The following is a 13,294-nucleotide window of genomic DNA, read 5'->3' as shown; positions in this document are numbered from 1 at the left end:
AGGTTTCTATGTTTTTGCATTTATTATTTTTCATATTAATATATAATTTGTTTTTATTAATACCTTTTAAAATATTTATAGCTTCTTCAGTAAACTGCACTATTGTCTCCTTTTAGTTCCTCCTTATTTGAAACTTGATTTATTTTTCTAGTTTTCTCAGATTAGTCTTTTTTTAACGACTGTGAAGCACTGTGTGCTTTGGATGGATGAATGGATGGATGATTCAGATAATCTAAACCTTAAAGTTGCCCCATATACCTGAAGGAACTACATCGAAGTGCCCTTGGGCCAATTGATCTCAGGAAGTAAACAACACAGTGTGCTTTATGTGTTGCACTACTAAGTGCAGCATTGAAACTCAAGGTTTAAACAGACCAGAGACGGTAAGTGACAATGACATGGTGGCTTTCTGTCTGAAGCGACACTGTCTACACAAGGTGAAAGGTATAACTGCGGTTGCTCCTCTGGCGCAAACATAAATAGAAGTGACAAACAAAGCTATATCTTTTGACCAGGTATAAAGTGCTACAGCAGGTATTTGCAATAGTGTGTTGAAACAACTTTTGTGGGAACTAATGAATCAGATTGTCAACTTTCACTTGTGAGTTTTTTGACAACTATGTTCTTAAGTTAGATAAATGATGACTTGTGTGGAGATACAAGGAGCAGAAATCCCTGCTGTTGAATCTTAACAGTAACTACTCATATTAATTAATTTATAGACCTTTTAAAGGTCTATAAAGGTCTGTTTCCTTCTGTTTCCTAAATATCACAAAAGGTGTCCCTCACAACTCTGTTTTAGTGCCTGTACTTTTTACAATTTAGGTTAATATTATCACTCAAGATGTTACTGATGCATCTCTAAATCTCTACGCTTAAAATAAAGATGATGACTGTCAATCAGACACAGTTGCCCTGATGTGGTGTTTATATTATTCCATCTTGTTAGTTCCACTGAAACACTGAACAAAACAAAGACATTTTATTTTAAAACTAAAAGAAAATACATTCACTTCTGAAAGTATAAGTAAAGAATGATTTGTATTTTCAACATATCTTGTCCAAATTAACTTGTTAAAGATGCAGTATACTCAGAGTATCAACCTTACTTGAATCATATCCATAATCCATTATCCATAATCTTTCACCAGGGACAATGCATCATGCCTTGATAGTATTGGGTCCAACCCTCTTTTGCTTTGTGCTTTGTCTTAGAAGATTTTGGTCCAAACTGACATGATGGCATCATGCTGAAATTTTATTTAGCCTGCACATCCATATTGCAAACCGCTACTATTATCACATCTCAAAGGTTGTTCTATTGGAATGATATTTAGTGTGAAGGCCTCAAGTGAAGCGAGAGAACCAAAAGTGTACAATGAAAAACATTCACATCAATTCTTAACCACCAGTCGCCTCACTGTTGATTACAAGTCAGAATGGATCCATTCTTTTATGCTATTTCTCCCCGATTCTGACCCAACCATCTGAATATTGGCGCTGAAATAGAGGCTTCTTACACTAGACAATGTTTTGTCAGTCCAAATCTTGAGTGCGTCCAAATTGTGGCTCCCGTTTCCTGTTCTTAGCTGACTGGAGTGCCTCTCAGCATGCCAATGAGTAGTTCATTAAGACATGGTACTCAACATACCTTAGATGTAACAAGTGGTTATTTGAGCTACTGTTGCCTTTCTAACAACATTGTTATCCTCAAAGCTGCTAATCACCAGATGTTTTCTCTTTTTTTGGGACAATTCTCAGCAAACCTGAGAGATGGCAATGAGTGAAAAACCCAGGAGATCAACATTTTCTGAAACAGACTAGCGGAAATACCAACACTAAGATGCTAAAAGTATTTTACAGTACCACCTTTTAATTTCAGAAATGATTAACTTAATGCTTCAACTCGGCCATTTTCAGGATTTGGTTTCTATAATCTCTTCACAACATGTTTTTTTTTATATATATGCATTTAGTCTAGTGTGTATTTTTTTTTTCTTATTCAGAGTAAGACTGGTAACTTATTTTGAAGATCTCTGTTTTTCTGTGTCTTCCAGGATTCTCTGCTTCCCCAGGGTCTTCCTCTGCTCTGCTGCCACTGAAGCCATGGACTAGATCAGCGTTTGATCCTGGCGGTCCTGTGGTCATCAGATGGCTTCTCACCAACTGTCAGCAAAGACTCTGGATGTAAGTTTAGAGACGAACTAAGACTAGAGGGCTTTTATTCGCTCCATACACTATCACATTTAACTGTTCTATGACTCACATTAAATCAACATCCTGTTATTGTTATTTCTTTATTATGAAATTATGCAAAACAAAAAGGATGTTTTACTTTTAATTGCTAAGTTTTGAGTTTTATTTCTGAGAGTTTGTGTTTGTTCCAGCGGAACCCATCAGGCATTTCTTCAAACTGATTTCCATAGTTTCCACTGCCTCGGCTTTCACATTTACTTTATATGGGCTGGTTTTAATATATCAACAAAGAAAAGTGATTGTTTCCACCAGGGTTCATGATTGTGTGCTGAGGGTGTTGGCGTCTCTTGAGTAAGTGGGATAACTAAGAACTCACTTTTTTTTGTATTTGTGACAGATAAGAGATTCCCAATTAATGATGGCCATAAAAAAATATGCCTGTGGGAAATTCTTCATTTTGGAAATTAGCAACATTTTTCAATGCAAAGAGTTTTATGTTACTGAAATAATAATACAGTTTGTCCAGAGCCACAAAACCTATTTGACCCTTGGAAAAAATATGTTTTATAGTATTTTACAAATCTCTGCTATATAACATTTTATGGATTGTTAATAATAATCATTTATTTTAATAAATCTGAATAATTTATTTTATTGTTGAACATTTAACGTTTAGATTTCTTTTGCCAGGTATAGCAGTTGTGTTTTTGGTATTCTACTGTATTTGAGCATATATATGCATACACACAAATGTAATACAATTTATAATCATTTATCATGAAAAATGTTAAAAGAAATCCATAAGATAAAATGAAATAAAAAAAGTTGTTTTAAAATACTTTTTGCTGTTTACCCCAAAACTTAAATAACAAATTGTTCATTTTTAAATTTATCCTAGTATATTATTGTTGAAACTGAGCAGAATGTTTTAACTAGTTACTCGATATTATGTCATTTTCACATCATCATGCATAATCATTCACTAACACCAGCAACTGTTAAATCCAGTACTTCCTGTCTGTAAAGCTGTGATGTAGAAATAGTTTAATCGTCTTGTGTTTTCTCTTAGAGTGGAGTTTTTAGTTGAATTCTGTTAATTTTTGTTTTTGTTGCTGCTGCAATGCTACTCCATATTTGTAAGCTTGATTCATCATAGCTGACAAATTTGCTAAAATGTCATTTTGATTAAGAGGAAGCTGGACAGCACATTTCTGTGGCCCACATTGTTTTACGTCAGGTGTGAGACCACGCTTTTCGGTGTTTCTGAGTCATAATTAACTCCCACGTGGAAAAGCTATTTGAACAACGCTGCTTACAGGTTGGGGGAAAGTGAGGTCATGGTTTATAATAATCCACTATTTTAGTCTCTGCTCCACACTACAAGGAACGAGGTATTTAGTGCTACAAAGCAATATTCTCTCTTAAAGGTTAGCTTAAAGTTCACCCATTAAGTTCTTTATGCAGTAGTGAAGTCTTTTAGTTCCCCAAAGAAAGAAAACTCCTCCTTAGTTGTGCTTAGGTCTGATGGAGGTTCCTGTTAACATGGTTTTCTCTTTAATGACACTGACAAAATCAACATTTTAAACATCCGTTTCCATAACTAAATTGTTTTGCAGCAAAGACCCTTTGACAATAAACTGATTACATTCAAATCTCAGACATGTTATATGAATAACAGTTTGTTAATAAACATTGCCTTCCAACAAGATTATTATGGTGGGACAACACAAATACTGCGGAAGTGAAAGGAACCTCATGCATTTTGTTTTTTATTTACAAAAAAAAAAAAAAGAAAAGAGAAGTATTGTATTAGTGTTACTCAGATCTATCTTATTATGATCTGTTTAATTATGGTCAAATGGATCAACATACATTTTCTTCACATTATATATTTTTTTCCAGAACTAAACTCAATTGTCCAGTTTTTTTTTCTGTTGTTCACCGTCCTGCTGACATGGTTGTGCACTAATAACCCCTCAGCCTTCAGGCTGCCGGTCTGCACACAAAGGCCTGGTGTCACAGTCTCCAGCCTGTGGGCGTTTGTTTTTTTTTCTGCTGGTGCTCTGAGATCAGTTCCTTTGTCACCCACCCAGCCTCTGCTGGAATGAAAGTTATGCATGAACTCAATTATTCCCCAAACAACGGGAGTGAATGCATCTGCATGTTAACTGTTATTTATGACCCAATAGTGTCTCGCTTGTTGATCATTAGATTCACAGTGCTATTTAGTTTCAAATATGCTCTCCAGCTAGCAACTAAATAGCATCGCGCTTAATCATACAGTAACTGAATCGGGCGCCAGGCGTTTCAGTTACTCGATAAACAAAACTTTATTTTGTTTGTCAGAAACAAAATAAAGTTTTGTTACTGACAAACACCTAAAGCTTTCTGGTCAATACTTTGTTCTAGGCTAAATATCTTTAAAGTTCCTACACAGTCTTGAAAAATGTGAAAAATATGGAATTTGATTGGATCATTTTCCTTGTTCCATGCAAAATTATAAAATGATTTTGGAAAAAACTTCTGATCTGTTTCTATGGGATAAAATCAATACTTCCGTAGATCTTGGTTTCCTACATAATAATTTCAATTTTTGTCTAACAGTGATGCATAAAAAATGTATGAAAAAGTAAGTGCTCCTCAACTTGATAACCGATACGCCTCTTTGTGGCAAAGTCCTGCTTTGTCCCACTTTTATTACAGAGTTGAATTAATTCAGCCACATTGACTGGTTGGCACGAACTGCCAGTTTTACAGGTATGCCACAACAACTGAACCAGATTTGAGTCCGGACTTTGAGTTGGCCGCTTCAAAGCCTTCAATTTTTTTCTTTATCCAGTCAGTAGTTCACTGTTTTGTGTGCTTAGTATCATTGTCCTGCTGCACAACAAGTGTGTGCTTGAGCCTAAGGTCACAAACTGATTGACTGACATTCTCCATAATGATTTCAGAGAAAAGATTTTATTTTCAACTACTAGAAGAGGTCATGAACTGGAAAGCAGCTCCAGAACCTTACATTATTACCATGTTTCATTAAGATTGGGCTGTTCTTTTTTCTTTTTTTTAAATGCTGTTTTAGAAAATATTTCATAAAGTTAAAGTTTTGTCTGATCAGTCCAAAATCTATTGCCATTTTTGTCCAGTCTCTTATTATTAACATTATTAACATTATTATCTTATTAACATTATTCAACATATTGATTACAATAACTTGGTTTCTCATCTGTTCTTGAATTTCTTTATATTCAGGAATGGTGTGCCACCTTTGCTGATCTTTTACCTGCGTGTGTGTTGTCAGATATATCATATTTCAATGATTTCTTTCATCATAAAATCCCTCAAGTTAAATGTTGGGCCCACTAATGTTTATAATGTCAGGAGAAAAACAAAGAAAAACTCTAGAAACTATTGTCTGAAAATACTGGGATTTTGAAATTGATATATGGTACAAACCCTGTGTTGTGATTACTGACAGAGGAGGGAAGCCTTTGGAAGTGGGCAGGTGTGTCCTGGAAAAATAAGCACTGGCTGTTGCTGATATCTCTGATGCTGGGTATTATGTTATGACTCCTGGCAGGAGCACTCCATGAAGCATTACGCCTCGGTACAAACAGGCCCAAGCCAAGACTGAAATAAGAGACAAGGCAATCTCGCTCGTATTTTCTCACAGGGACTTGCCAGGGATGAGATCTTTAAGGTGTGGCTAAACAGTTTACTGTAAAACAGCGTCCTCGTTTTTTCTAATGTTTCCTTCTCTGCTTTGTTTGCTCCCAGATGAGAACGTGAAGGCTGGCGTCCACCAAGGCCACCGCTGCACCGTGGGCAGCACACACACATGATCACATGACTCTGGACATGGACGCGGTCCTGTCAGACTTTGTTCGGTCCACGGGGGCAGAACCGGGTCTGGCAAGAGACCTGCTGGAAGGTAAGATTTTCTGTTTGAAGAGAGCAGAGGGAGGGGGAGAGAAACAAATGAGATGGGAATGAGAAGGAAGGAAGATAACAAAATCAAAGGACAGGAGGAGAGGTACTTGAAACAGGAGGCATGTTCGCTGATCTTAGAGGCAGGACTGACGGGTTTACGAGTGCAACACCCCAAGAGAAGCTTTGTGTCCATTCACTGGCGCTCACTGAGTAGCAGAGGCCTGTTGGCACATGTGTGGTTCTGATAAAAGAAACAACACAGCACAGAGGTGGATGAATGTCAGTCAAGTCAGGTTCAATATTAAATTACATTTAAATTCACATTGAGCAAAATGTACATACATCCGGGACACATCTTCATCTGTGTTCACAAGATGTGTCCCTGTTCTCAAGCCTCTTGCATCTCTCTCTCCTTGCTTTGCCCCAAAACCTGCTCTGGTGCGAAGCCTCAGTGGAATATGTGTGACACGAGCAGACATCAAACAAGACAGTGCACTCAGACGACGCAGACTCAAGCCCCGATTGTCCCGTCTCGGTTTATTTTTTGCCCCCTGATGTTAGCTTAGCCTTTAGGATATGCATTGACACAGACCCGCGTTGATAGACCAGCTGCTCTGTTGCACTCCGGTACCAGCCAGGAGGAAAACGAGGCAGTTGTGCTACATGTGGTGCTCTCTACAGGCTGTATTGGGTATTGAACTGCCTTTTAATTTGCTCTGACTTTTATTGGGGCCTGCCATGCAAAGCAATGGCAGGAACCTATTGCTATTCTCCCAATTCTTTATTTTTCATCCGTAACCGTTAATGCGGCTCATACCGCTGGGTGCACACCTACAAATGAGGTATCAAAACGTGCAGAAAATTCACGCCATTGGAGCTATTACTTTTGGTGGGATTTGGGCTTAACGTGGCGACATAATTCGCAAAAAACTACGAAAAAAAACCCATTATAAGTCAATGGGAAAAATCCTAGAAATACCCTATTTTTGAGGATTTTCTGTGTCGTCACGAATTCACGTAGAAATGCCATTCAAATTTCATTTTGTAGATACGTCTGTGATCTCTTCGAAAGTGAAGACGGCTCGTCGATACCAGTTACGATTTGTCCACAATTTGTCTCTAAGCGACCCAAAGTTTCTCATTTTTCCGAAAATTAGAGTGAGAGCCGATCTCGGCTAGAGTGAGAAATGAAGAGATTTTTTGAGCCCAAAATAATTTTGAAATCGCCATCACGCCCACAAATATCGCACGATTGGTATCAAAATCGGTCCTCACATTGATACACATGTCTGCTCCGGTAAAATGTTTTCGAAATTTATCTAGACCGTACGGTTTTCTGTCACGGTGCTTCAGAGCAAAGTCATGCGACAGGATTTTCTAGGCTGTCTCAGGCTCTCTCACTAACAGTTCACACTTTGGTGAGAAACTTATTTACCATAGCAACGGAACTCAAGAGGCTATTGGCTGGTGGTTAGGACTACAAATACGCATCACTGTATTTGTTCCTGTTTCAACTGGAACCCTCAGTTGAAACAGATCAGGACTGAACTGGCCTTTAGAACTACTTGCTGCTATGGGCTGTATATAACTGATTTAACTCAGTAACTGTTACACATGGGATTAGTTTGGAACTTTAAAATTAAGCATAATAATAATTTCAAAATAAAAGCCTTGAATATTTTTAAATAAGATATTTGCTCTGTTGGGCAATATATAACTGATTTAACCCAATGACTGTTATACATGGGATTAGTTTGGCCCTTTGAAATGAAGTTTAACAAAAATTCCAAAATAAAAGCCTTTAATATTTTTACATCAACTACTTGTGTTTTGAGCATTATATAACTGATTTTATCCAATGACTGTTATTCATGGGATTAGTTTGGCCCTTTGAAATGAAGTTTAACAAAAATTCCAAAATAAAAGCCTTGAATATTTTTTACATCATGTAATTGCTCTTTTTGGCTTTATTTGACTTTTTCATCCAAAGCACTGTTGCACATGGTATTAGTTTGGCCCTTTGAAATGAAGCATACTGAAAATTTAAAAATAAAAGCCTTGAATATTTTTACATGATGTAATTGCTCTTTTTGGCTTTATTTGACTTTTTCATCCAAAGCACTGATAAACATAGGATTAGTTTGGCGCTTTGAAATGAAGCTTAACAAACATTTCAAAATAAAAGCCTTTAATATTTTTACATCAACTACTTGTGTTTTGAGCATTATATAACTATTTTAACCCAAGGACTATTACGCATGGGATTAGTTTGGCCCTTTGAAATGAAGTTTAACAAAACTTCCAAAATAAAAGCCTTGACAACATTTTAAATCATACTGAATGGTGCACGTCCACCTTACTTAACGTTCTTGTGATTTTCAGCATGCTATTCATTACATTGCGGCGTTCTTTAGCATCGATGCCAATTTGTAGCGTGACAACGCCGGGCCCAAACCGACGGGCACGCCTTGGCAGGCCCCGGCTAAATTTCTTCCGAAATTTTCTAGTTTCTTTTGTCGCATTTTAGAGACTGTGGTACGAGGAATACTTTTTGTTTTACCTCAATTTGCTAACTATTTACAAGTAAAGCATTAAATGTTGTGTAAACATTTTTTAAAAATGTCTAACATGAGAATCATGTAATGTAATACTAACATATATTGTTTTTATGGCTAGAATAATGCTATGCATTTAATTTAATTGTTTCTTTTTACTACTACAAATTTTGGAAAAAAATACTGAAAAAATAAAATACATGTAGTAAGCTATAGAATATACTGTAGGATTATGGTTTAAAACAATAGAGCCCCTTTTAATTAAGTAGTTTTTAAGTGCTTATTTTCTAGAACGATAAAGTTTTTTTATTTTTTCAGTAGTAGCCTGCTTTTTCTAGAGAACAAGGAGTCAAACATAAAGCTGTTATTTGCTCCGGTTGCCAGTCTGCAATCTGCTTCCTAACAGACTTGCTGCTTGTCAGCTGCAGATTTAATGCTGTTGTTTCCTTTAATTAGAACAATAGGAGGTGCATTTAAGTCTCCCCACCATTTCTGCTTGTGCTTTTGTGGAAATTCTTTCAAAATATCTGAACTTGTTTAAGTTTGGGAAAATTGTTACGTTTTTCTTTCAGCTAGCTGATGGCAGTGTGCAGCAACAAACAGGGAAGGAGCATATCTGTGCTTTTTACATTTATGCTGGCATTCTATAAGACAGATTTTAAATTGAATGAAGGAACCGTAGAATTTTGAAGCTGTACGTTTTTAAACTCTTGGTATAATCATGACACCCATAATTGGTCCATGCTTTGCATCTTGTATCAGAATCTGGACTTATACATCTGAAGTGTTTCTAATGGATATTGATTATGTATTTTCTTGCTTCAGAAGAGTGTCTCTGTGCTAAATATCAATCATGATCCTGAAAGAAAGCTTCCCACTTAAGCATTTAAAGATGATGCATTAAGGTGCTGAATGGTGCTCGAGGCTGCACTGTAGGCTGTAGGCCTGTGTTTCTGAAGCTCATGCTGCTGAAATTCAATCCATGAAATGTGTTTTGCATTGACAAATGCAAAAGCTGCTGTGTAGCAGGACATGCTTTCATATTCATATTCAGACTCACAGACAGACATCCTGTCTGGAAGGCCGAGTTCTTCCTCCTCGGGTCTTCACCACGCCGAGGTCATTAGTAGATCGAGTTTCACAAATACACTCAGGTTGCAGTGAATTTAGACGTAGGCATTTGTGTGCTTTTCTTTTTTTATTATTTTTTTGCATGATTCCTTCGACGATGGTATAAGTCAGAGAGTGGTGTATGAAAAACCGACCTGCTTGTCTTAAACCTTGAGGGGATTTCTGTTAAAGAGACAGAACTCGGAGGAGACAGCCAGAGGTGTCTCTTTGTGCATGTCAGGATATTGCTGTCACCATATTGAAGGTTCTGTCTCCCTCTCTGACTTTATTTTTGTGTCAACACCCAGCCTCCCTATGATTCAGCATGTTTTCCTCTGATAAAAGCACTGCAACATCTTCTCTTGTGGAGAAGCTATGAATTTGTGAAGTTATGTGGACAGATGTGTTTTTTTTATGTTAGAGATTTAAAGTATGTTCTTCAATTATTTAAAAGTCAAAAGTGAAAAAAGCATACCAAGTTGTTTAAATGTTTCAGTGAAATAGTGTTATTTAATTCATCTCCAGGACCTGCAACTGTAACTGTTTACTGTAAACTTTAGTGTGTGCGCGGTGTAGTCTTGCACACTAACATCTGTTTACATGCATGGGACTGTAATGAAATCGAACCAGATTACTTAATGGAGGTTTATTTTTCCTGTTTGTAATCAAACTCTGACTTCCATTTTTTTCCTTCAGGTAAAAACTGGGACCTCAGTGCTGCTCTGAATGATTATGAGGAGCTCAGGCAGGTCCACACTGCCAACCTGCCGCAGGTCTTCAACGAGGGCCGCTACTACAAACAGCCAGAGACACGTGAAACACCCAGCCATGTCAGCAAAATCGACAGGCCGTGTGCACAGAAGCAGGAGGACAATGCACAAGGTAGTAAAACCAGTTCAGCATCAGCAGTGGTGTTTTTTTGTTGTTGTTGTTTTTGTTCTCATGAACCTTGTCTTATGTTTTATCTGGACAACCTTGCTTGTCTTCACCTCTAGAGAAGCGTCTGTCCCGTGGAATCTCCCACGCCAGCTCTGCTATCGTCTCCTTGGCACGGCTGCAGGTGGCAAATGAGTGCACCAGCGAGCAGTTCCCTCTTGAGATGCCCATTTACACATTCCAGCTACCCGATCTCAGCGTCTACAGCGAGGACTTTAGGAGTTTCATAGAGAGGGATCTAATAGAGCAGTCCACCATGATGGCTCTGGAACAGGCGGGTGAGTCTGATGAGGATATAGTGCAGAACATTTTGTCATGTTAAAACCACAAACCTTGGTGTATTTTGTTAGAATTGTAGGTGATTGACCAACACAAAGTTGTGCATCATTGTGATGTTGAAGGAAATTCAATTGTAAGTTTACTATCCAGTGCAACTACTTACCTTCAGAAGTGAGCAAACAGCATCAAAGAACAAAGAACACAGCAGACAGGTGAAGGAAAAAGGCGTGAAGAAGTTTAAATCAGGGTCTGGTCACAAAACTTTACCACAAATGTTCAATCCATCATTTAAATATTGAAGGACTATGACAATTGCATATCTACATAGGATTAATCAGAGAAGCTGCTAAGCGGCCCATGTTGACCTGCAGCATGGGTGGAGGAATCTCTGCGCAGCTGCATGTAAATGGCTATAAATACACAACAACCTCAAAGAAAGTCTGTTAGATGCTGGAGATGATTTGAAACTAGGGCAGAGGTTCACTTTCTAGCAGTGGTTAGTTTAACACATACTCTTATGCTAGAGTGGTCCAGTCAAAGTCCAGGTCTTGATAGAATTGTGACTCTGTTCCAATATTTAAAAAAATAGATGTCCACAAGACATTGACTGATATTTAGCTATTTTGCAAAAAAAAAAAAGGGATTAATTTTAGGCTCTTTAATTCTTCGCCTGTTTAAAGTAAACTGAAACCAAACAGAGTAGTTGGAATAAAAAATTCCATTAAGTCTGAAATACAGACAGATGCACAAGATGAGACTGACCCAGTGAGACAGAACAGATCAGAGCAGCAGCATCCGGGAGGGAGGATGACAACAGCTAATTCAAAGCCTCCCGGATCCCAGAGGGATCCATCTGACACTTTCAACTGAAGGAGAGAAACCTGCTCAAAAGTTTTGAATCTTGCAGAGAATCTCTCACTCTGATGTTATAATAAACTCGTTATAATAAACGAGCAGAAAATTTGAATATTTTACCAATAAGGCATAAACAAAACGTCTTAAAACTGCATGCCAAATCCTTTTGCTTGCTGAAAAATAATACAAAATAATAATTTTTCAGTCAGTAAAATTTATTTATTTATTTATTGCAAATTATGCAGAAGTTACTGTAAAATGCACCGATATGCATCTTTCTGTATTTCCTAGCAGGTAGAATTGTCCATATGTGCTGCATGTGGAGCACGCCATGAGGCCAGCATCATAAAACAACAGGAGGTCACAGTAGCTCAGAAATAAAGAACTGCAAATTGCAGAAAAAAGAAAGTATTCTGTTTAATTGTGACTACAGTGAAGGCTAAATCATTCAGAGGCTCCACTGTGTTTACTGTTGTTAAATAAATGATGGAGCCAGATCAGCCAGGCTCAGAGCAGTGCGGTCCGCCTGCAGTCAGCCTGTGTGTCGCGCTCAGGGCTCTTCTTCCTTCTCGCTTTTTTTTTTTTTTTTAGAAAAGTTAAAGGGAGTGGTTTCTGGGGGACTGCTGTGGTTGCCTGAAAAAAGTTGAAACATATACAGGCTAAAAGGAACATAACCAACTGATGCATGTGCAGAGTGCAATGTGTGAAACAACTTTCTATTATTTTTTTCTTTATTTCACAATTGGACAACTGGTATTAAGATGCATGTACTCAGCTAAGTTCAATGTAATCATTTGAAGATTTCCAGAGTTCAGATTCTTTATTCTAAACTACACTGTCTCCTAAACCACCTCGAATGTCAGTTTTGTAGTGTTTGTCTTTAACCTGTAGGAAGAACATGTATACATTGTATGATTGTGAAGAAGAGCCGTCATGGTTCTGCAAAGCTCAGTGGCACTCTGTGTTGAATTCCAACACTCATGATACTGTGACCTACAGTGTGAATTTTTACATAGCTTGTCTGCTGGCTGCAGTGCTTGTCCTCAAAGGCGACTTTCTGAGTGTTCTTGTGTTTTCAGGACGTCTGAACTGGTGGTCCACCATGTGCACCAGTTGTAAGAAGCTTCTTCCTCTGGCCACCACAGGGGATGGTAACTGCCTCCTCCATGCCGCCTCTTTGGGTGAGTAACCCCTAAAAACCCCAAATTCTGCTGTGCAATTTGGTGCAAAAATTGTTTTTTGAAGGTTTTTTACTTAGACCTCTATTGCCCTGATCCTTCTGGTTTATACTGATCTTCAGTTAGGTTTCCTTTCTATTATAAAGTGCAAACCTTGGCATTTATGTAAAATGCATTAACCTCTATAGCATGTTAATTGGGTAAATTCCAGTTTTACACATGGAATATTTGTTGTTTGCAAGCGCAACTTTTTAACAC

At 37.7% G+C, this 13,294-nt stretch overlaps 1 protein-coding gene across 1 annotated transcript in view; it reads left to right on the top strand.

Moving 5' to 3' along the window:
- otud7a (OTU deubiquitinase 7A) overlaps positions 1 to 13,294 on the top strand; it is a 44,580-nt gene that overhangs the window by 15,159 nt on the left and 16,127 nt on the right. The window contains exons 2-6 of the mRNA XM_023352484.1: positions 2,058 to 2,187; positions 5,971 to 6,124; positions 10,485 to 10,670; positions 10,784 to 11,002; positions 12,938 to 13,039. Of these exons, the coding sequence (XP_023208252.1) occupies positions 6,040 to 6,124; positions 10,485 to 10,670; positions 10,784 to 11,002; positions 12,938 to 13,039 (592 nt within the window). The 5' untranslated portion in view covers positions 2,058 to 2,187; positions 5,971 to 6,039. The remainder of the gene's footprint in view (positions 1 to 2,057; positions 2,188 to 5,970; positions 6,125 to 10,484; positions 10,671 to 10,783; positions 11,003 to 12,937; positions 13,040 to 13,294) is intronic.

Source organism: Xiphophorus maculatus, chromosome 2, assembly GCF_002775205.1.
Source record: "Xiphophorus maculatus strain JP 163 A chromosome 2, X_maculatus-5.0-male, whole genome shotgun sequence".
In the NCBI taxonomy this organism is placed as follows: Eukaryota; Metazoa; Chordata; class Actinopteri; order Cyprinodontiformes; family Poeciliidae; genus Xiphophorus; species Xiphophorus maculatus.
This window is presented reverse-complemented; position numbering and strand designations above follow the sequence as displayed.